The 25,785-nt window shown below is 41.2% G+C and overlaps 1 protein-coding gene across 1 annotated transcript in view; it reads right to left on the reverse strand.

Moving 5' to 3' along the window:
* Positions 1–25,785, reverse strand: part of LOC308286965 (low-density lipoprotein receptor-related protein 1-like) — a gene marked incomplete at both ends in the record, with an annotated part of 303,935 nt that overhangs the window by 197,821 nt on the left and 80,329 nt on the right. Inside the window, 4 exons of the mRNA XM_080728087.1 lie at positions 1,886–2,149; positions 4,080–4,208; positions 5,308–5,433; positions 24,100–24,237. Of these exons, the coding sequence (XP_080584213.1) occupies positions 1,886–2,149; positions 4,080–4,208; positions 5,308–5,433; positions 24,100–24,237 (657 nt within the window). The remainder of the gene's footprint in view (positions 1–1,885; positions 2,150–4,079; positions 4,209–5,307; positions 5,434–24,099; positions 24,238–25,785) is intronic.

Consider the following 25,785-nt stretch of genomic DNA (forward strand, 5'->3'; position numbering starts at 1 on the left):
CAGCTCATGATACGGAGGAACATAGGACATATAGGGACATAGGTAGGAACCATAGACTGTAAAAAAAATATGGACGATGCAAAGCCATTGGTTTCTATGCTGCGAAAATTACGTTTTTTTTGTCCCTTGTATGGGTGTCACCATCATTGTTTGAATGGTACCCCAGGAATCACAAGGAAAGCTATTGGCTGCCAACGGTCACGTGGAACCGCAGGGATACATGGGAGAATGTGGTGTTGAGCCTCCCGAAATAAAGCACACGAAGAAGAACACAGTAGGGCTGTCCCCGACTAAGGATTTGTATAGTCGACTATGATTTTAGTCATTGTGTTGATAGTCGAATATTAGTCGACTATGGCCCGTTTTTTTTATAATTATTAATATATTTTTTTCTCTCGTTTTTTTCTACCCCTTTCTTTTACAATGGCGTATAAACAACAGAGGTGAAACACTCATTTAAATAACATGTCTTCTTGACTTTTTTTTAATAGATAACTCATTCATTATTTAAGCCAAGGTTTATTATCATGGCCTTTAAGAATAGTAATAAATACAGCAATAACAACAACGAAATAATATCTCTAAAATAAATAAAGTAACTAATTAATATAAGGCGAATTAAATAACAAAATACTAAAATAAGTAGGCCTATAGCAGGTGTAAAGTTTATTCACTTAGAAGCTAAAGCCCCAGACTCCGATGTCTGTGTGTAACAGCCATGCAACTAGTACTGTAGTAATAGGCGATGCGGTCGCCGGTCACACATTTCTATAGGACACCAATATCTGTGTAACATCCATACATGCATCTATCCACGCGACGCTGCACAGCACAGCCTGCGCTGAGCCTGACAGAGAAACAGCGATTGGATTTTACAAAACAGACCCCGTAACTCGTCGGGGAGAAAGAGAAAAGGAGAGCTTAAAACACAACTCTAGTGCTATTGTGTTGATGGCATAGGTTTATTGCCGATCTGCAAGCTCAAAACGTGATCGCTTTTGGGAGTATGGACATTACATAAGGGACTTCACTTGAGCCAACTTACTTTTATCAAGTGATGATGTTGCTCGGTGTGGAGTGGTAGGTCATAGCCAGATCATGCATCTTTCTTTAGTTTTGTCCTCTACTTGTTCAAAGTGACGGAGCCTGATTGAGTGTTAACACAGCACAGCTGGCAGGTTCTGTGGCTTCTACGCAATGCACACACACAGACAGTAGGCCTACGGCTGTGCCTCATTGATTGATTGAAAGCAGCCAGTAGGCTATGCGTGTTTTATTGCGAGAAACCAAAGTATGTTAAATCATCGGACATTAAGCACCCCAACAGCCCCCCCCCCCCCCCCGCAAAAATAAATAAATAAATAAATAAATATATATATATATTTTTTTTTTATTCGACTAAGATATTGCCATTCGACTAGGTGCCGTTTCGATCGATTAGTCGACTATTCGACTATTCGGGGTCACCCCTAGAACACAGCAGGCTAGTATCAGTTTAGTTGGCCACTCCCCCGCAAATGTATCAATTTTAACATAAATGGGACCATATTTGCACAAAACGCATATCATGGTGATTAAAAGGGAGTTTTTCACTAGCGACAGGAACCATAAAGTATTTATGACAACGTTTATTAAGGTTAGAAAATCAAAGGGGAAAACGAATGGGGTCCAATGTAGACAAATTCTTTTTGGTACCTCGCGGGGGGAAAACAGCGCAACTAGCGGCCAAACATAGGACGTTTTAGTTCCGTATTGGATTTGTTTTAAATCGGCGGAACTATGCCCCTGGTAGGAACGGACAAAGTCACTCTGAGGAGCGGTTGACCACCGCTCAAAAAGAGACATGTAAAAAGAAAAGCAGGGAATGAATGGGTGGCTGACTTACGGTGGAGGCTCAGGGAGATGTTGATCACCCTCTCGTCGGTGAAGCTCTTCAGGTTGGGGATCTTGGCACACTTGAGGTGCGTGGAGGCGGGCGAGTCTCCCACGTGGATCCAGCACACGGTCTCCTGGCCGTAGAGGAAGTCCATGGCGGTGGTCTGCTTGGTGCTGGTGGAGGGCAGCGAGTGCACCGTGGCGCCGCTCAGCGACGTGGCCTGGATGTTCTGGGAGTTGGCGATCAGCAGCACCGGAAGGCGGTCCACGGGTACTGTGTAGGGATGGGACGATGTGAAAATGTCATATCACGATTATTGTGACAAAAGAAATCGCGGTTTACGATGTTATCGTGATAATCAAAATCCATTATCCTATAGGGCTGAACATTTGCCAAAAAATAGCAGATCTACAAGCTCACAACGTTGTGAGCTTGTAGATCGGCTATTTTTTGGCAAAGACATTTGATAGAGAGTGAAAAAAAGACCGTATCAAGTATGTATATTATAAGTACCTTTTACCAAAGGGTTTAAAGGACAACTTTGTTTTTTTACAACAAGGGTTCATATTTTAGATTTTAATTAGAGAAAAGAAAAAGTGAGCGTTAAAATGTTTTCATTTGCTTCGTTCTATTGTTTTATCGCATTTACTGTGCTAAAATGTGGGGCATGCGTACGCATGGGGGCATGCGTACAAGTGGCTAAATATGTATTTTTAGACACAATAAGCCAGCAGTTTCTTTATTGCTATTTACAGTAACACTGTTAGCCCCCATAAGTCACATCCAACCATAAAAGGTTGCGTTGTATCTTGGGAATGAGCTTATTGTGTGGAAAATGACATATTTAGCCACTTGTACGCATGCCCCAACCACTGAAATAAGAATCTCTAAAACAATAGAAAGAAGTAAATTAAATAATTTTAACACTCATCTTTTATATTCTTTAATTACAATCTAAAATATGAAACCTTGTTGTAAAAAACTAAAGTTGTCCTTTAAGTGGTATCGCGATAAATTAAATCTCCACAATGCGTTTATCGTGAGTGATTTTTATCGTCCCATCCCTAGTACTGTGAGGAAAGAGCAAGACTTACTTACTTAAACCCATTTAGGCCTTACTTTAAACCCATTTAGGCCTGAACACAAATCTGTGTCCCTTTTGATTTCAACCACTTCTTTAACCTTTATGTTATGCTTTAACTATTAAAAATAGCAGACCATAGGTTGCAGTTTACTATCAGAACCATCACAGCTTGTCCATAGACGTCCGTCCGGACAGGTAATGCCTGCCACTGTGGTTCCCCTGACACATCACTGTGACATCACAGTGATGTCAGATACTCAGAGCAGGGATCTCCATATATGGGCTTAAACAGGTGACATCTCAGTGATATCAAATACTCAGAGCAGGGATCTCCACATATGGGCATAACAGGGATTGTATCCCAGATCATGCCCTGTTAGGAGAACCACACTAACAGAATCCATATATGGCCAAGACAGATGGTGCGACCTCGCCCTTTAGGGCGAGATTGCTTTTCGCCCTTAGGTGTCTTACTGGTAGATATATACTGTATTGTGATGTCACGAGAAGCTTGTAAACTTTTTAGAGTGATGTTATCCGGGTTGTAAGGCTGGATAACAATGTAATGACCAATCAGAGGTCAGAAAAAAGGTTAAGAACGAATTATATATTGTGATGTATATTGTGATGTATGCATGCTAGCACATTGTTATTGTATTGTCTTTGTTGTTTTGCTAATGATGTTTTTGTTGTATCATTGTTTTTATATTGATTTTACTGTATGACTGTTTGGTGACTGATGATTGCACTATAATATAGTTTATATTTTTATATATTATATAAAAATAAATGTCAAGCGAAGCATGAATAACAATCGTGTCTGATTGGGGGTCCTCATGAACAAGTCTGAGTACTATACTGCACTAGGCAGTCTGAGTACTATACTGCACTAGAACAAGTCTGAGTACTATACTGCACTAGGCAACAAGTCTGAGTACTATACTGCACTAGGCAACAAGTCTGAGTACTATACTGCACTAGGCAACAAGTCTGAGTACTATACTGCACTAGGCAACAAGTCTGAGTACTATACTGCACTAGGCAACAAGTCTGAGTACTATACTGCACTAGGCAGTGCAAGTAATGTTACTTTTGCGGCTGACAGGTGAGTTCTCTTACCGTTCTTGGCCTTGCAGGAGCGGTTGTCTGGCTGAGGCAGGTAACCCTCCACACAGGAACACATGTAGGAGCCCTCTGTGTTGGTACAGGACTGACTGCAGGTCCCGTACACACCACACTCATCGAAATCTGACACACACATGCACGCACGCACGCACGCACACACGCACGCACACACACGCACGCACACACACACACACACACACACACACACACACACACACACACACGGCTTACTTATTAATTAAAAATCACTTTCCTACCAGGCTTCCAGGTTTGTTAACGTAATGACTCTAATATACGCAGCCTATCAACCAATGGCTGTAATTAATAGAAATTAATTTCAAATTATTCATTATTTTGTCACTGTATATTTTACAAATACGTGAAAATCATTCCTCTGCATTTACCCATCCTAAAATCACTGGGAACAGTGAGCAGCCATTGGATTCTACGGCGCTCGTAGAGCAATTAGGAGTTAAGTAGGCCTAGAATTATTGAATGCTTTAACCAGTGAAAAATAGCAGATATACAAGCTCACAGCGCGGCACCGAGTGCCGCGCTGCGAGCTTGTAGATCTGCTATTTTTGAAAAAGTCGTGAAAATGTGTGCAAATCTTTGAATATATGTATTTTCAAAGCGAACGTTTGTAACTCAAATTTTGCTTCTGGGTGGTCCCTGGAACTAGATATTTTGAGATGCGGATCCGTGGCCAAATAAATATCAGTTTAGGAGTCCTTCACATGAAAAAGTTTGAGAACCACTGACATAGTAGTCTCTCAAGAACAGACTAACTGAGCTCTAGCTAAGTGAAAAGGACCTTTTCTTTGACAATGGCTAGCCAGATTGCTGACATAGAAACATAGGTTTTTCAAAAAACTTTAGAAGGATTCAAAATACACTTATAGAATCGGGTAAAAATACAAATTTTCACGATTTTTCAAAAATAGCAGATCTACAAGCTCGCAGCGCGGCACTCGGTGCCGCGCTGTGAGCTTGTATATCTGCTATTTTTCAAAAGTTAAAACATAAAATAATGATACACAATACAGTGTACCCGTTCTGAATGGGTTAAGAGTCTTGCTCAGGGGCACACATCGAACTGGCCTGGAATTGTACCAGGGACAACCAGGGGCCTCTGGCTCCCCAGGCAGGCTCACTAACCACTCAGCTATGGCCGTAATCATTGTTGAAGGAAAGCGTCCCTGGGCCACAGAGAGAAACTCACCTTTACATGTTTTCCCATCCGGGCTGATCTCGAAGCCCGCCTTGCAGTAACACGCGGGCCCCGTAGGGGTCACTGCGCAGTCGTCCTGACACCCCGAGTGGTGCAGGGTGCAGTTGTCAGCAAACTCTGAAAAAAAGAGGAGAAGCACAAAAGCACAGAGGGATAAATTGTGGTCACTTCAAGGATCACTGGACAGGCAATAATGTGTGTGAAAAGAACAGAGAGAGAGAGAGAGAGAGAGAGAGAGAGAGAGAGAGAGAGAGAGAGAGAGAGCCTGGGCCTTACAGAGAGGCCAGAAACCTCGTATCTCCAAGTTTCAAGTTTGTATGTTTTTTTCACCAAGTCCTGCTTCATCATACAAGGCTGTTGCACAAAAGTAGTGAAAACAGCCGATCTACAAGCACACAATGCCTCGCGATGCGAGGTGTTGTGTGCTTGTAGATCTGCTGTTTTCACTAGTTTAGTTCATTTTAAAAATGATTAATACAAAACGAACGGTCTTGGACATACAAGGTTTCCACCCGACAACGACGATAGAGGCGATGAAGCCCAGGACAAGAAGAGACTTAATAGATGGTGCTGTTTTACTGGTCAAGGAGAAGTGATAAATCACACCGATAAAGAGCAGATAAAACCACTTAAGATTCAAGACTTTTATTGTTGCATCTTATGTCTTATTATACGACATGTAAACAAGAGTCTGTTTCTTTTGGCTTTGGCTCCTCGACATTTGCAGCAGAGATAACAGAAATACAGAAAATACATACAGAAGATCAGTAATACCACTGAGGTTTATTTTCTTTCGTCTGCATTGTGATTCTATTTTTCTCTCTTCCCTTGTTGTTGAAATAAATATTCACAAATATGCTTGCTTTACCTTGCCTACTGTATATACTGTTTTAATGGTGATAATAGCCTACTACTTGTGAGATAGATGTAGCATGTAGGCGATTTTCTTTTTCTTGACAATAATGGCCCAAAATGAATGTGGTTAAAGCTGTTAAATGTAACTCTCCTCTTCTACCCCGGATTTGAACCTCAAATGCTGACATTTTATACCATTGAGCTAATAGAGCAATAGGCCTGCTTGATCAGGGGATAAATTGAATCTTGACCATCAGGTAACATTTCTAAACGTCTCAATAGAGCATCGCAGCGGAAGTGGATTCCTGGGGTCACTTAATATTCCCCATTCAGTTTCGCCATAGACTTTTACAAATATATGTATAACAATTATGTTAAGCCTCGAACCAAGCCATCCAGGATGGAGGTGAATCGTGACCATATAACCTTTTTTTCTATGAAAAGAACATTTTGAAAATCGCTAAACAAAGGGTAGTTATTAAATGTAGTATATCAAATAATGTAATATTAAAATATGTTTTCACATAGGATCAAAGGTTATATGATCATGATTCACCTCCATCCTGGATGGCTTGGTTCGAGGTTTAACATAATTGTTATAAATATATTTGTAAAAGTCTATGGCGAAAATGAATGGGGAATATTAAGTGACCCCAGGAATCCACTTCCGCTGCGACGCTCTATAGAAGAGCAGAGATTTGAAATACAACCACCCCAATTGCATATGTTATTTTGTATTAACACTACCATAGAGATTGGACAAAATTTAAATGTATGAATTTTAAAAAGTTACAATGGTGAATTGCATACAGATTAATGACATACGGCACTGTAGCCATTAGAGTAGAGTAGAGTAGAGTAGGGGTCTTCAACGTTTTCAGGCCAGGGACCCCTTAGCTGAGAGAAAGATGAAGCAGGGACCCCCACTACATATTGTATGAAATTGTGTTGCATATTAAAAATCTTTTCTTAGCCAGCTTAGACTTGTTTGACAGCACTGTCATCAAGTTGGAGTAATGTGTGTTCTCAGACATTTTAACCACTTGAACCGTCAAATACTTTAGTCTGCACATCTTTTCTCTCTATAAACCTCTTTGCCAAAAATAGCCGATCTACAAGCTTACATAAGCTTGTAAATCGGCTATTTTTGGCTAATGTTCCACTCAGACTAGGGATGCTAGGTTTCAAGTGGTTAATGTAAAAAACATGATCCTATCACACAAAGATTTGGCGGCCCCCTGTAGTAACTCTGAGGACCCCCTAGGGGTCCCGGACCCCCTGTTGAAGACCCCTGGAGTAGAGTTTAAGGTTTTTGCGTTTTGATTCTTCACTGTGTCTGACTTGTTTTTCACACAGCTGGGGGCTTCAGACTTGCCGGGGGCCGGGGGGGGAGATAAATAGGCCACAGATGTCTCGTTGCCACGGGCGTTTATTTATTTTAGAAATGTCATGGATCAGCGTGAACCCCAGAATGTCACACAATTAATTGTAAACGATGTTAAGATGGTTACATTAACACCTGGATGATTCTGTTTTTATTAAATACAAAATAACAAAACAAATCAGACTTGCTGCATTGCAAGGTTGTAGTCGTTACATATTTAGTGTGGTTGTCCTAACAGGGCAACCACACAATAGTCTCTTCAGATAAAAGTGTTATGAATCCCTCAGGTCTTTTTGGCCAGGCTATGGCCAAGGACCCAGAAACCCCATTTACCCAGCCTGTTCATGGCAGGAACATATAGCCCCATCACTCCGCCTTGCTGTTCTGTATAAAAGGTACGGGCACGGTATTGGGGTTGGCGTTGTCCCACCAATTTTAAGCCATAGCGGAGGAGTTTGTTTAAAAGGGACAGCTGGCAGGGCGGTATATATGCAGGTATGACGTCCTGAATGTACTGTAGATTAGAGGTCTGCGCGGGACTGATTTATTGAACCCGCTCCCGCCCGCTCCCGCCTGATTTCTGCCGACTCCTGCCCGCGCCGCCAATGATTTCATTTTTGACCGCCCGCTGTAATTTCCTCTCCGCCGCTCCCACCCGCGACAAACAAATTATGTGAATTTTGACCCGCGGACTCCCGCGGCGCACATCGCAGAACGTCCAACAGCCTCCCTCCCAAGAAGGCACATTGAAATGAGATCCAAAACCATTACCAAACAAAAAAGTGTGCCGTGTGCGCCATGTGAGTAGCATATTTGTGACGGACTGACAGTTGGTGAGAACAAATGAGAGAAAGAGAGAGAGAGAGGGAGAGGGCAAGCGAGGGAGCCACGGCACGGAGTGAGAGAGCAAGAGGCGAGAGAGAGAGAGAACTTGGCGAGAGACTCCAGTCCACGTACTGTATCAATGTGGGTGCGTTGTCCTCACTCAGCAGGGAGAATTGCGTTCTCTATTCACATCTTGACTTGCTAAAGAAGGCACGTTGACGTTTGTATAATCCATTGAGATCCAAAACCAACAGGACTAGTGTACGACTGTACGTGCGCGAGAGAGGAGCATTTGTGAGGTTGTTAACAGAGGTAAAGTGTTTATATTGCGATTGGACATAGGCGATGGGACTATATTATAATAAATAGTTGTTATTTAGGCTAAATAGTGAGTGACAATGCCGCCGCAAATATCTGCCCACCGGTTAGCCGTTAACAGACGAGAGAGGGAGGGAGGGGGAGTTAGAGAGCGAGAGAGAGAAAGAGAAATTCCACGTGTTGTAGGTCCATGCGTTCTCCTCAGGCGCTCAGCAGGGGAAGTTACATTGATTCTCTACATATTCACATCTTGCTAAAGTATAGATAAAAGCTTATTGCGGGAGAGTGCAGGATTTTGCGGCGCCGCCGAGTTTATTTTGACCGCCCGTCCCCTCCCGCAGGGATTAAACTACCGCCCGCGCCGCAATATATGGTGACGGGTCCTGCAGGTCCCGCGGGAGCGCGCTCCCGATGCAGGGCTCTACTGTAGATACATACGTCCCCGGACTGCGCACATTTCTGCCTCGAACCGCCACCCTGCTTATTTTCTATATCTTCACCCACATTGCTTTTTGGGGAGAGAGATGGGGAGTGACACGCAGGAAAGGTCGTCAGGGTCGGGATTCGAACCCGCGACACGCTCTCAGTCATCAGAGCCTAAGTGGTATGCGCCAGTACTGCAAGGCCAGCAGGCGCCCGCCCCACATATTTCTGATTTCTGAGCATGTTACTGTAGTAAGCGAGACACAAATTCAGTCCTGACCTTACAGTTGCAACAACAATATAAATGATTTAAATACAGCATATATACCCTAAAGGAATAATCATAGAGTCAAACTAAAGCACTATCCATCAATCCTTTGAGTCTATATTTTCTTTATTTAATAGCATATCATTATGGATGTGTATAAAGTCTAGTGACAGCTGTCATGTCAATTTGCGTGTGAACGAGAGAGAAAGAGAGAGAGAGAGAGAGAGAGAGAGAGAGAGAAAGAGAGAGAGAGAGAGGGAGACGGAGAGGGAGAGAAAGAGAAAGAGAGATTGAACATATCACTTTATCTCGCCTTACCCCTTTATGCCTAAACCTTTAGCTTCCAAGGAGTGGCTTTGTCTGTCCCGTACGTGTTTTTTGGAGGATTCCCATAGATTCTCAAGGAGTGAGAATGTCTGTCCCGTACATGCCCGTGCATGCAGAATTGAGGATTGGTCAAGCTTCACATGACAATTTGGCCCTCCAGACAAAATCATTCATTCATTCAGAATTCATAAAAGTATAGAACTAAAGCACATAGAAAGTATAGATCTAGAACACAGAATGTATAGATCTGGAACACTGGTTTCAAAGCTCTAGTACACATAGAATAAAAATTCACCGCTTCACTTCGAACCGAGGTTTGATTTTTTTTTGTAGTCTGAAGAGATTCAGATTACGGTGGATAATTGGGAGTGAGTCTGCAATTCTAACTGCAATGGGGAGATCATTCCACACATTGGGAAACAGAAGGGAGAGTTGTACTGTATATCGCCCCGACAACAGCTGTCAAACAGCAGAGTGTAACACTGTCACACCTCTGACTGTGTAATCTCGCATAGCCAGACACTTTTCCACAATCTCCGAATGCTACAGTATATACCGGTAGTCTGGAGGCTGTGAACTTTTTTTTAATGTATTTCTAACGGTATATTTACTTGAACTTCTCAACTGTTCTCTGTATTTTTGTCCTTATACAGTTTGGTCCAGGGACAACTTTCTATTAGAACTAGAAAAATATTGTTCCTTCGAAACAATTGTGGGCTCGCTTCAAGCCAGAAAACAATGGCTATAAAAGCACAAAATGTCAAGATCGCAGGCAGTGCTCTCTTTGACGTTACTGACGTCAAAGATTGGTCCATTTTGTTCCAAAAATGTGTTGTGCAAAAGTTGACCCGCTGGTGGCGCTATAACAGGCCAATGTGAGAAGGTTGGTATCTGTTCCTTGACCTATTGGGAATGTGCTTGCAAGATTTCACGCACATCCCAGGCTGTGTTCATGATTTGAGGTGTTTTTGGCTTTGGACACTTTATCGCTGCTTGCAGCTATATTTATTATTATTATTTTATAATTTTTTTGTGTGCACTTCATAGGCATGTTAGATAAAGGTCCTTAGATTGCGTGTAGAATGTTTCATGCAAATTGCAAAAAAAATCCTAGAATAAAAACGGGTTTAAGCGTTTTACAAACTGCTCAAAATTATATAGCGCCCCCCTTTGGCCATTTGGGGTAAGATTGGTTTCAGTGATATTTGAACTAACCCTCTACACTATTTTGTCATGAAAATGTGACTTTGCTTGTATGTTTTAGAGGCAGAAGAATAATTTGCATAAAAATGCAATATTGTTTGAATTATTTAAAAAAGCATGTTTCAATGTTAAAGAAATCCGATCTGACAGATCTTTAGATATCGGTCCAAAGTTCACGTAAAAAAAGTTTTGTGCACGTGACGCGAAAATTCCAGAATAAAAGCGGGTTTACGCGTTTTACAAACTGCTCAAAGTGGCGGAAAATCGAAGGGCGGAGCTTACTTAACAACGACACAGATGTCTTCCGCTTGAGTCAAAGCACGCGTGTAACAAGTTGCATGTCTTCAAACGAAACGAGTCATGACTTATGCCCGTTTGAAGTTTGAATTTTCAGACGCTTCGTATAGCGCCCCCCTTTGGCCGATTGGAATAAAATTGGTTTCAGTGATACTTTGACTAACCCTCCACATCTTTGCCAAATGCCATGAACTTGTAACTTTGCATGTATGATTTAGAGGCCGAAGAATAATTTGCATAAAACCGCAATATTTATTGAATTATTAAAAAATTATATTTCACTTTAAAAAAAATCTGGTTGATCAATCTGACCGTATTGGTCCAAAGTTCATGTGAAAAAAGTTTTGTGCACTTGACGCGAAAATCCCAGGAGGAGATAGATTTTTACTGTTTTTCATATAATTCCGAATTGTGGGAGACCTAAAGGTCAGAGGTCAAAAGTTAGAGGGTAAAAGTTGTTCGGCATGAGGAGACGCATAAGTGTATACAGGTTTCATGGCTGTATGTATAACACAGCATGAGCTATACCTGTTCAAAGATCGCACTTTCGAAGGCTTCCTATAGCGCCACCATTTGGCCGATTGCTGTATAAAGTAATAGCACACGTCGCCACTGTAAGCTGAACACATTGATGTTTTTATTTTCATTTTCTCACTAAGTATGTAGGAGTAGAAAGGAACCGAAAATCCCGTCTACTTACTAGATAAATAAACTAGAAAAATATTGTTCCTTCGAAACAATTGTGGGCTCGCTTCAAGCCAGAAAACAATGGCTATAAAAGCACAAAATGTCAAGATCGCAGGCAGTGCTCTCTTTGACGTTACTGACGTCAAAGATTGGTCCATTTTGTTCCAAAAATGTGTTGTGCAAAAGTTGACCCGCTGGTGGCGCTATAACAGGCCAATGTGAGAAGGTTGGTATCTGTTCCTTGACCTATTGGGAATGTGCTTGCAAGATTTCACGCACATCCCAGGCTGTGTTCATGATTTGAGGTGTTTTTGGCTTTGGCCACTTTATCGCTGCTTGCAGCTATATTTATTATTATTATTTTATATTTTTTTTGTGTGCACTTCATAGGCATGTTAGATAAAGGTCCTTAGATTGCGTGTAGAATGTTTCATGCAAATTGCAAAAAAAAATCCTAGAATAAAAACGGGTTTAAGCGTTTTACAAACTGCTCAAAATTATATAGCGCCCCCCTTTGGCCATTTGGGGTAAGATTGGTTTCAGTGATATTTGAACTAACCCTCTACACTATTTTGTCATGAAAATGTGACTTTGCTTGTATGTTTTAGAGGCAGAAGAATAATTTGCATAAAAATGCAATATTGTTTGAATTATTTAAAAAAGCATGTTTCAATGTTAAAGAAATCCGATCTGACAGATCTTTAGATATCGGTCCAAAGTTCACGTAAAAAAAGTTTTGTGCACATGACGCGAAAATTCCAGAATAAAAGCGGGTTTACGCGTTTTACAAACTGCTCAAAGTGGCGGAAAATCGAAGGGCGGAGCTTACTTAACAACGACACAGATGTCTTCCGCTCGAGTCAAAGCACGCGTGTAACAAGTTGCATGTCTTCAAATGAAACGAGTCATGACTTATGCCCGTTTGAAGTTTGAATTTTCAAACGCTTCGTATAGCGCCCCCCTTTGGCCGATTGGAATAAAATTGGTTTCAGTGATACTTTGACTAACCCTCCACATCTTTGCCAAATGCCATGAACGTGTAACTTTGCATGTATGATTTAGAGGCCGAAGAATAATTTGCATAAAACCGCAATATTGATTGAATTATTAAAAAATGATATTTCACTTTAAAAGAAATCCACCGAGATAAATCTGACCGTATTGGTCCAAAGTTCATGTGAAAAAAGTTTTGTGCGCGTAACAAAAAAAACCCAGGAGGAGATAGATTTTTACTGTTTTTCATATAATTCCGAATTGTGGGAGACCTAAAGGTCAGAGGTCAAAAGTTAGAGGGTAAAAGTTGTTCGGCATGAGGAGACGCATAAGTGTATACAGGTTTCATGGCTGTATGTATAACACAGCATGAGCTATACCTGTTCAAAGTTCGCACTTTCGAAGGCTTCCTACAGCGCCACCATTTGGCCGATTGCTGTAAAAAGTAATAGCACACTTCGCCACTGTAAACTGAACACATTGATGTTTTTATTTTCATTTTCTCACTAAGTATGTAGGAGTAGAAAGGAACCGAAGTTTTTTGATACTTGATATGACTGCCTGATAGATAAACTAGAAAAATATTGTTCCTTCGAAACAATTGTGGGCTCGCTTCAAGCCAGAAAACAATGGCTATAAAAGCACAAAATGTCAAGATCGCAGGCAGTGCTCTCTTTGACGTTACTGACGTCAAAGATTGGTCCATTTTGTTCCAAAAATGTGTTGTGCAAAAGTTGACCCGCTGGTGGCGCTATAACAGGCCAATGTGAGAAGGTTGGTATCTGTTCCTTGACCTATTGGGAATGTGCTTGCAAGATTTCACGCACATCCCAGGCTGTGTTCATGATTTGAGGTGTTTTTGGCTTTGGCCACTTTATCGCTGCTTGCAGCTATATTTATTATTATTATTTTATATTTTTTTTGTGTGCACTTCATAGGCATGTTAGATAAAGGTCCTTAGATTGCGTGTAGAATGTTTCATGCAAATTGCAAAAAAAAATCCTAGAATAAAAACGGGTTTAAGCGTTTTACAAACTGCTCAAAATTATATAGCGCCCCCCTTTGGCCATTTGGGGTAAGATTGGTTTCAGTGATATTTGAACTAACCCTCTACACTATTTTGTCATGAAAATGTGACTTTGCATGTATGTTTTAGAGGCAGAAGAATAATTTGCATAAAAATGCAATATTGTTTGAATTATTTAAAAAAGCATGTTTCAATGTTAAAGAAATCCGATCTGACAGATCTTTAGATATCGGTCCAAAGTTCACGTAAAAAAAGTTTTGTGCACGTGACGCGAAAATTCCAGAATAAAAGCGGGTTTACGCGTTTTACAAACTGCTCAAAATGGCGGACAATTGAAGGGCGGAGCTTACTTAACAACGACACAGATGTCTTCCGCTTGAGTCAAAGCACGCGTGTAACAAGTTGCATGTCTTCAAACGAAACGAGTCATGACTTATGCCCGTTTGAAGTTTGAATTTTCAGACGCTTCGTATAGCGCCCCCCTTTGGCCGATTGGAATAAAATTGGTTTCAGTGATACTTTGACTAACCCTCCACATCTTTGCCAAATGCCATGAACGTGTAACTTTGCATGTATGATTTAGAGGCCGAAGAATAATTTGCATAAAACCGCAATATTGATTGAATCATTAAAAAATTATATTTCACTTTAAAAGAAATCCGCCGAGATTAGTTTGACCGTATTGGTCCAAAGTTCATGTGAAAAAAGTTTTGTGCGCGTATCAAAAAAAACCCAGGAGGAGATAGATTTTTACTATTTTTCATATAATTCCGAATTGTGGGAGACCTAAAGGTCAGAGGTCAAAAGTTAGAGGGTAAAAGTTGTTCGGCATGAGGAGACGCATAAGTGTATACAGGTTTCATGGCTGTATGTATAACACAGCATGAGCTATACCTGTTCAAAGATCGCACTTTCGAAGGCTTCCTACAGCGCCACCATTTGGCCGATTGCTGTATAAAATAATAGCACACGTCGCCACTGTAGGCTGAACACATTGATGTTTTTATTTTCATTTTCTCACTAAGTATGTAGGAGTAGAAAGGAACCGAAATCCCGTCTACTGTTGATTGCCTGCCTGATAGATAAATAATGACAATATCTAAAGTGTGCTCGCCTTATAGGCGAGCCCACAATAAATAAACTAGAAAAATATTGTTCCTTCGAAACAATTGTGGGCTCGCTTCAAGCCAGAAAACAATGGCTATAAAAGTACAAAATGTCAAGATCGCAGGCAGTGCTCTCTTTGACGTTACTGACGTCAAAGATTGGTCCATTTTGTTCCAAAAATGTGTTGTGCAAAAGTTGACCCGCTGGTGGCGCTATAACAGGCCAATGTAAGAAGGGTGGTATCTGTTCCTTGACCTATTTGGAATGTGCTTGCAAGATTTCACGCACATTGCAGGCTGTGTTCATGATTTGGGGTGTTTTTGGCTTTGGCCACTTTATCGCTGTTTGCAGCTATATTCATTATTATTATTTTTTGTGTGTGTGTGCACTTCATAGGCATATTAGATAAAGGTCCTTAGATTGTGTGTAGAATGTTTCATGCAAATTGCAAAAAAAAAATCCTAACGGGTTTAAGCGTTTCACAAACTGCTCAAAATGATATAGCGCCCCCCTTTGGCCAATTGGGGTAAGATTGGTTTTAGTGATATTTGGACTAACACTCTACATCTTTGCCAAATGCCATGAACATGTTACTTTGCATGTATGATTTAGAGGCAGAAGAATAATTTGCATAAAACTGCAATATTCATGGAATTTATTTAAAAAAGCATGTTTCAATTTTAAAGAAATCCGATCTGACAGATCTTTAGATATCGGTCCAAAGTTCACGTAAAAAAAGTTTTGTGCACGTGGAGCGAAAATTCCAGAATAAAAGCGGGTTTACGCGTTTTACAAACTGCTCAATATGGCGGAAAATCGAAGGGTGGAGCTTACTTAACAACGACACAGATGTCCTCCGCTTGAGTCAAAGCACGCGTGTAACAAGTTGCATGTCTTCAAACGAAACGAGTCATGACTTATGCCCGTTTGAAGTTTGAATTTTCAGACGCTTCGTATAGCGCCCCCCTTTGGCCGATTGGAATAAAATTGGTTTCAGTGATACTTTGACTAACCCTCCACATCTTTGCCAAATGCCATGAACGTGTAACTTTGCATGTATGATTTAGAGGCCGAAGAATTATTTGCATAAAACCGCAATATTTATGGAATTATTAAAAAATTATGTTTCACTTTAAAAAAAATCTGGTTGATCAATCTGACCGTATTGGTCCAAAGTTCATGTGAAAAATGTTTTGTGCACTTGACGCGAAAATCCCAGGAGGAGATAGATTTTTACTGTTTTTCATATAATTCCGAATTGTGGGAGACCTAAAGGTCAGAGGTCAAAAGTTAGAGGGTAAAAGTTGTTCGGCATGAGGAGACGCATAAGTGTATACAGGTTTCATGGCTGTACCTCAAACACAGCATGAGCTATACCTGTTCAAAGATCGCACTTTCGAAGGCTTCCTACAGCGCCACCATTTGGCCGATTGCTGTAAAAAGTAATAGCACACTTCACCACTGTAAGCTGAACACATTGATGTTTTTATTTTCATTTTCTCACTATGAAGTATGTAGGAGTAGAAAGGAACCGAAGTTTTTTGATACTTGCACTGACTAGTATGACTAGTATAGAAATAATGACAATATCTAAAGTGTGCTCGCCTGTTTACAGGCGAGCCCACAATAATGACAATATCTAAAGTGTGCTCGCCAGGTACTGGCGAGCCCACAATTATGAGATGATTAAACAAATTGGTGGTATTTGCCTTGTGGTGCAGACACCACAGCGTCAAATAATCTCAATATAAACTAGAAAAATATTGTTCCTTCGAAACAATTGTGGGCTCGCTTCAAGCCAGAAAACAATGGCTATAAAAGTACAAAATGTCAAGATCGCAGGCAGTGCTCTCTTTGACGTTACTGACGTCAAAGATTGGTCCATTTTGTTCCAAAAATGTGTTGTGCAAAAGTTGACCCGCTGGTGGCGCTATAACAGGCCAATGTGAGAAGGTTGGTATCTGTTCCTTGACCTATTGGGAATGTGCTTGCAAGATTTCACGCACATCCCAGGCTGTGTTCATGATTTGAGGTGTTTTTGGCTTTGGACACTTTATCGCTGCTTGCAGCTATATTTATTATTATTATTTTATAATTTTTTTGTGTGCACTTCATAGGCATGTTAGATAAAGGTCCTTAGATTGTGTGTAGAATGTTTCATGCAAATTGCAAAAAAAATCCTAGAATAAAAACGGGTTTAAGCGTTTTACAAACTGCTCAAAATTATATAGCGCCCCCCTTTGGCCATTTGGGGTAAGATTGGTTTCAGTGATATTTGAACTAACCCTCTACGCTATTTTGTCATGAAAATGTGACTTTGCTTGTATGTTTTAGAGGCAGAAGAATAATTTGCATAAAAATGCAATATTGTTTGAATTATTTAAAAAAGCATGTTTCAATGTTAAAGAAATCCGATCTGACAGATCTTTAGATATCGGTCCAAAGTTCACGTAAAAAAAGTTTTGTGCACGTGACGCGAAAATTCCAGAATAAAAGCGGGTTTACGCGTTTTACAAACTGCTCAAAGTGGCGGAAAATCGAAGGGCGGAGCTTACTTAACAACGACACAGATGTCTTCCGCTTGAGTCAAAGCACGCGTGTAACAAGTTGCATGTCTTCAAACGAAACGAGTCATGACTTATGCCCGTTTGAAGTTTGAATTTTCAGACGCGTCGTATAGCGCCCCCCTTTGGCCGATTGGAATAAAATTGGTTTCAGTGATACCTTGACTAACCCTCTACATCTTTGCCAAATGCCATGAACGTGTAACTTTGCATGTATGATTTAGAGGCCGAAGAATAATTTGCATAAAACTGCAATATTTATTGAATTATTAAAAAATTATATTTCACTTTAAAAGAAATCCGCCGAGATTAGTTTGACCGTATTGGTCCAAAGTTCATGTGAAAAAAGTTTTGTGCGCGTATCGAAAAAAACCCAGGAGGAGATAGATTTTTACTGTTTTTCATATAATTCCGAATTGTGGGAGATCTAAAGGTCAGAGGTCAAAAGTCAGAGGCTAAAAGTTGTTCGGCATGAGGAGACGCATACGTGTATACAGGTTTCATGCCTGTACCTCAAACACAGCATGAGCTATACCTGTTCAAAGTTCGCACTTTCGAAGGCTTCGTGTAGCGCCACCATTTGGCCGATTGCTATAAAAAATAATAGCGCACTTCGCCACTGTAAACTGAACACATTGATGTTTTTATTTTCATTTTCTCACTAAGTATGTAGGAGTAGAAAGGAACCGAAGTTCCCGTCTACTGTCTGACTGACTGATAGATAAATAATGACAATATCTAAAGTGTGCTCGCCTTATAGGCGAGCCCACAATAAATCTTTGCACAGTATTTGTTGTTCCTCATTGGAACTTCCTCCTTGACAAACCAAAGAGTTTCCAAACACAGCTGAAGTGGATTTAACTTTCTGTGTTGACCAAAGTAACTTTTACTGGTAACAGAGTGAAGTGGTGTCCAAAATCCTGACAAAATGGACCCTTTGTACGACAACAATCAATCCCCTTCCAGTGGTACAGCCCATTGCCTAGACCAGGGGTCTTCAACCTTTTCAGACCAAGGACCCCTTTAGTTGAGAAAGAGATGAAGCAGGGACCCCCACAACCCTTTCATTGATTCCATGTACTGTAGTTTCATCGTTTGGCATCACAATCATCAGTGTATTTTAAATTCATGTCAATTTGAGTGTTTTCAGATATTTAACCACTTGAACCGTCAATACTTAAAACAACTTGACCTTTCACTCTGTACATAGGCTACTCTTTCCCCCCTTTACACCAAACCCCTTTGCCTAAAATGAGCTTGTAGATCTGCTATTTTTGGCAAGTGGTTAATATAAAGGAGAAGTTTCTTGGAGGACCCCCTGTAGTAACTCTGTAAAAGACCCTTGGCCTAGTCCACACACACACATGCACGCACGCACGCACACACGCACGCACGCACACACACACACACACACACACACACACACACACACACACACACACGCGCACACACGCACCTCCTAGTCATTTCACCTATAGTCACACCAAATCAAGCAGCGATGCTTCAGTCAGCAGTGACTCACTCTGCCTGGAAGAGACTGAATTACAGAACTAGTATAATAGTAACACCAGCACAGAGTGACTGTGATGAAATGAATGACAACAAACCCTGCTCTAAATCTGCAGATTTCTGTATTGTGGTCAGCTTCTGTTTATAGCCACAGTACACGAGAGAATGAAGCAAGCATAAATTACCCACAAATAAACACAAACTCCTTCTTCTCAACCTGGCCGGCGTGTGTATTTATGGACACAATTATGATAAGTAAAAACACAAAAGCTTGTAGATCTGCTACTTTTGATGCTTTACATTTGAATCTCGAAAAGCTACAGTTTTGGATATAGACGATAGGCATACTGTATCTTCAGACATGTCACTCTGTAAACAACAAAAGGCTGAACAAAGAGTACAACCAGGGGTGTTTTACATTCACAACACTGTGTGCTGTAATGTCAACAACAAACCCAGCGTGTTAATGGAGGCCACGACATCTATTTCAGTTCAGTTAATATGGAGTCTATTTTAGTTGGAGGATGAGATGCCAGAACACTCACTGTGGGAGAAAGACGCCCCCCTACTGTACCTGCAGAGGCATTTGACCCTCTGGGAGATGAAAGATGGCCTGCAGAGACATGCACACACACACACACACACACACACACACACACACACATGTGCGAGCGCACGCACGTCGCACACAAACGCACGTGCGCACGCACGTCGCCAGCGGTGTCACAAGAGGGGGGAAAGTAGGACTGACTTACTAGGGCCCCAAGGTGGAGGGGCCTTAATTATTTTATACTATAGCTATTGAAAAATAGCAGATATGCAAGCTCACAGCGCAGCACGCGAGCCTGTAGATCTGCTATTTTTGAAAAGTCGTGAAAACGTATGCAAATCTTTGGGATATATGTATTTTTAAGCGAACATTTGTAAATACATAATTATACATATCATTTGGGGAGTCCTTCACATGAAAAAGTTTGAGCACCACTGACACAGAAAAAGTTTTTTCCAAAAAAACCTTAGAAGGATTTAGAAGAAATGTATAGAATCGTGTCAAAAACATTCAAAGGCTTGCACACATTTTGACAATTCAAAAATAGCAGATCTACAAGCTCGCAGCGCGGCACTCGGTGCTGCGCTGTGAACGTGTATACCGGTATCTGCTATTTTTCAATAGTTAAAGCACAAAATAACGCGTAATAATGTGTTCCCTGTCTAAATGGGTTAAAACCCCTCCCCCTATGAAGAACATTCATGGGGGCCCCGCTGTGAATCCTTGTACCCAGGGCCTAGAATTTGGTGTGACACCCCTGCACGTCGCACACACACGCCGCACACACACACACTCACACACACATGGACACGGGGCTCAAAGCCCAAAGCAGCGTGAAAAATGCATGAAATTTTGATGTCCTCTCCGCTGCCTCTCTCGGCGTTCCTGAGCTGATAAATATTTCATTCTCGGGGGCTTTGCCTTCTCTCTGTGAGCTCATGGGGGTTTGGAGATGACAGGTGACAGGTGTCACCCACATACTGGTGACGGAATGGGAACCAACATTCGGGTTAAGCTAGAGGTCTGTATTGCTGTTCAAAAAAGGTTACTTTTAATATTCAATATCTGTAGAACCTACAGGCACACTTAAAGGGCACTATGTCACTTTTTTATGATTAAAACTAGACAAGCTCTACTAGCTCAGCGGTAAAACTTCCAGCAGGTTTGCGCAGGAAAACCGGTTTCAAATCCAGGCTAGAACAGGAAAGTAGTGCAGCTTTAACCAGTTTTACTATGACTTAAAATAAATCTAATTGAATATAACAGATCTGAAAGCTCACGTGGTGCGAGCTAGATCTGCTACTTTTCTTAAATCGTGACAATTTATGCAAGTCTTTGAATATACTGTATTGACCTGATTCTATTAATGTCTTCTACATCCTTCTAGGGTTTTTGTTTCTATCATCAGTGGTTCTCAAACCTTTTCATGTCAAGGACCTTTTTCATGGCCACCGACCCCTATATCTCAAAATATTACGTAGCGGGGACCCCCCAGAAGCAAATATTTGAGTTACAAATGTTCGCTTTAAAAATATACATTCAAAGATTTGCACATAATGTTCATGATTTTTCAAAAATAGCAGATCTACCAACTCTTTGACTCAATTCACTCAGCCCTCATTTCTGTCTGTCTTTGCAGTTCCATCCATCTCTCTCTCTCTCTCTCTCTCTCTCTCTCTCTCTCTCTCTCTCTCTCTCTCTCTCTCTCTCTCTCCCTCCCTCCCTCTCTGTGGTCAAACAGGATCAGCACATTTTTTGACCAGCAATAAAGCCCCCCCCCCCTAAAAAAAAAAAAGAAAATCCAAATGGAAAATCATAATTAGAGCATGACCCATAATTCTACCATAGGTTTTCATTTACTCGTTCATTTCTTTTTCTTTTTTTCACGGAAGCTGTTGTTGTGAGTCCACGCACAGTTCATGAGTTCAGACTAAGGTTTCATAACAACACAACCTTCACACACAGGGCCTGTGTCTCAACAATGGCTGACGGCAGTGGTTCTGGTTCCCTAAGCCCCTCTTCTGACGTATCCTTGCTGTCGGGTAGAAACCTCTCATCTACGTGTTCTAAAGTTTGTGTGTTTTTCCGTGTATTAACCCACTTAGGCCTAGAATTATTGAATGCTTTGACCAGTGAAAAATAGCAGATCTACAAGCTCGCAACGCGGCACTCGGTGCCGCGCTGTGAGCTTGTATATCTGCTATTTTTCAATAGTTAAAGCATAAAATAATGATACACAAAATGTGTACCCGTTCTGAATGGGTTAACTAAGGATGGGACGATAAAAGATATTATCGTTTATCGTGATAAAAAACGATAATCGTATTGTGGATATTTACTTTATCGTGACATCGTCCTCCGTCATGCACTGGGATCAATTCACCTTTTATTTGCAGAGCTGCATATCCGGTACCACTTAAACCCTCTATAATTCTAAAAGGTACTTATAATATGCGTACTTGATCGAGTCTTTTTTCACTCTCTATCAAATGTCTTTGCTGCGATGTGTTGTGAGCTTGTAGATCAGCAATTTTTTGGCAAATGGTCCACCCCAGGATAATGGATTTTGATTATCGTAATTTATAATATCGTAAACATTGGACATTGACATTTTCATATCGTCCCATCCCTAATATTAACACCCCTACTTGATCATACCAAAGCGTCACACAAAAGCATCAAAAGTAGCAGATCCGCAAGCTCAAAACAAGGTGCGAAGCGACACATTTCAAGCTTGTAGATCTGCTAATTTTGCTGTTTTTGAAGTTGAGTTAAATTAACGCCCTACGTAATCATACTACAGTGTCACACAAAAAGCATCGAAAGTAGCAGATCTGCAAGCTGGTTTCGGCTAATGGTCCACAAAGATTTGGAGCCCCCTCCTCCCTGTAGTAACTTGGAGGACCCCTAGGGGGTCCCGGACGCCTCTGTTGAATGAAGACCCCTGGCTCTTACAGCAGTGTCAAACAGTGGTTCTCAACCTTTTCAGGCCGTGACCTCCCAAAATAATCATACAGTATTTGAACTGGGGAGTGGGGACCCCCCAAAATAATCATATTTGAACAGGGGACCCCCCCCCCCCCCCCCCCCCCCACACCACCACCCTGGAATGTAGGAGTTGAGGCATTCAATTTAGTTTGACTAAAGCTATTTTTCCTATACTGTAATTATTATATAATTATTATATATTATTTTTCTTTTTTCCCCCTCTTTTTGTTGATGTATTAAAAAAGTCTTCGATCCTGTCATCTGGGGACCCTGCAGGGGGTCCGACCCACAGGTTGAGAACCACTGGTGTAACAGAACCGTGTCTTTTTACGGGGGGTAAATAATGAAAGTGGGCCACGTGCAGCTGCACTCCTCCTCCTCCCACACGTGTGTGCCTGGGCGCAGCGCGGTACCGTACAATAACAGTAACGTGCGGGTCAGCACAATCCCTCATACTCCATAATCCAATCTCATACAGCAGCTCAAGCAGCTCCTGCTTTTTTTGCCTTTGATGTCGGGGCCACTGGTGCAACCGTTAAGTGTACACACACACACACACACTGTGCTGAAAGTGCAGGATAAGCTGTTGTGAATAATGGCTCCTTTTTTATTTTTATCAATCTGCTGAAACAGCCTACCGTACCTTAACCTCGCCGCCGCTGTTATTGTTGCGATCTTATACAGCAGCTCAAGCAGATCTACATACAAGCTCGTAGCCACTGAGTGTCACGCCATGAGCTTGTAGATCTGCTATTTTTTTTTAAAGCTTGAAAATTCGTGCAAATCTTTGAATATGTATTCTTTTAAAGCAAACATTTTTAACTCAAATCTTTGCTTCTGGGGGGTCCCTGGAACAACATATTTTGAGATGGGGGTCCGTGGTCAAATAGCCTACATATAATTCTAGGGGTCCTTGACATTAAAAAACTTTGAGCACCACAGATAAAGAAACATACGTTTTTTCGGAAAACCATTAGGATTTAGAGGACATTTTTAGGTAATTAATGGTCTTTTACAGGGGGTCCGGGACCCCTAGGGGGTCCTCAGAGTTACTACAGGGGGTCCTCCAAATCGTTGTGTGATAGAAACCTTTTTTCTCCTTTTTTATATTAACCACTTCAACGCTAGTGTTCATATTCTGATAACTTTAGCCAAAAATAGCAGATCTACAAGCTCGTAGATCGGGTATTTTCGGCAAAGAGGTTTGGTGAAGAGGGGAAAAAGAGCAGACTAAGTACCGAGTGAAACTATTGACGGTTAAAGTGGTTAGTACATATCTGATAACACAAATTGACATGAATCCAAAATACACTGATGATTGTGCTGTCAAACGATATATATGGAATCTACAAAAAGGTTGTGGGGGTCCCTGCTTCATCTCTCTCTCAACTAAGGGGTCCTTGGCCTGAAAACGTTGAAGACCCCTGGTTTAAAAAGCCTGATGGAGATGAGTGGTACCTCTGCAGTGCGGCCCCTCGTCCCAGCCGTCCGTGCAGTCAGGCTCTCCGTTGCACAGCTTGCCCATGGGGATGCACAGCTCTGTGCCTCCACACTGGTACTCGTTGGGGGGACAGCGGGACACGCGGCTGTGTGGACCTGAAACACACAGGGAAACAACAGCAGGAGCGTCACAAGGGGGGGAAATGGGACTGAGTTACTAGGGCCCAAGATGGAGGGGCCTTCATTTTCTTTATGCTTTAGCTATTGAAAAATAGCAGATATACAAGCTCACTGCAAGCTTGAAGATCTGCTTTTTGAAAAGTTGTGAAAATGTGTGCAAATCTTTGAATATATGTATTTTTAAGCAAACATTTGTAACTCAAATTTTGCTTCTGGGGGGTCCCTGGAACTAAATATTTTGAGATGGGGGTCCGTGGCCAAATACATATCATTTGGGGGGGTCCTTCACATGAAGAAGTTTGAGCACCACTGACATAGAAACACGTTAGAAGGATTTGAAATATTCAAAGACTTGCACAACCTTTCACGATCTTTCAATAGCTAAAGCACAAAATGCGTTCCCAGTCTAAATGGGTTAAACCTCCTCCCCCTATGAAGAACATTCATGGGGGGTCTGCAGTGAATCCTTTTACCCAGGGCGAAAAATGACAGACCTTTTTCACAAAATGTCAAGGAGGGTCTATAGTGGAGAAGAGATCCAGTAGAACTAAAAGAGAAGTAATTTTATTTTTGGTTGCGCTCGCTAGCTTGTATATCGTCAAATGTCAAGAAAAGTTCAAGGTAGATGTCCTTGTTTCTCTTGCTATTTTTACAAGGCATTTTTAGCTGACCTTATACTGGAAGAAGGCATAATGCACCTGCACCTGCTTGGTATAATATTTGGTTTTGATATATTATTATTTCAACCTTTTTATTTTATTATAATGTATGTGTACCTTGTTGTCTATGTCATGTCTGTGAACTAGTAACTAGTACCTCTGTATTGTAGAGCATTGGTTCTCAAAGTGGGGTCCGGAGACCCCCAGGGGTCCTTGAGGGAGTTCCAGGGTCTTTTGTACACTCTCTGAGTTACATTAACATTGATTTTACTATATAAATTGGGGTCCCAGAGATAGAAATGCCATACAATGTGGGTCCGTAGCCTAAAATGCCTGTCAAACTGGGGTCCTTGAAATTAGAACGGTTGAGAATCACTGCTAGAGACATAAAAATCTTCTTTTATGGGGGTCCCTGTAATATCTTTTCAAATGGGGGTCCGTGGGCTAATAAGTGTCAATTTGTGGGTCCTCGACATTAAAAATTTTGAGAACCACTGGTGTAGAGTATGAAATCTACAAACTAAAAAAAGGTATAATTGCAGCCACTTTGTGTGTTATGTCATGTTGGATACAGCATAGGAAATAAAGCAGTGCACTGAGCGCCACCAGATGCTCTGAGTCTTTGATTAGACAGGTCTGTTATAGAGTTCAGCGGTCATTATCCAGGACATAACACACAGCTGACTTCAGCGATTGAAGCATTCAACCAAGCTGTGTAATAAATCAACATATAACTAGTAGATACCTGTGCCAGCAGAGCGTGCAAGTTAGGGCATTCACCAAATATTCGGATATTCAAATATCAAAGTCACTATTCGATGTTGTTCACCGAATTCGAATATTCGCTTATTTTAATTTTTTATTG

This window comes from Nannobrachium achirus (assembly GCF_963921795.1).
Source record: "Nannobrachium achirus genome assembly, chromosome: 6".
Taxonomy (NCBI): Eukaryota; Metazoa; Chordata; class Actinopteri; order Myctophiformes; family Myctophidae; genus Nannobrachium; species Nannobrachium achirus.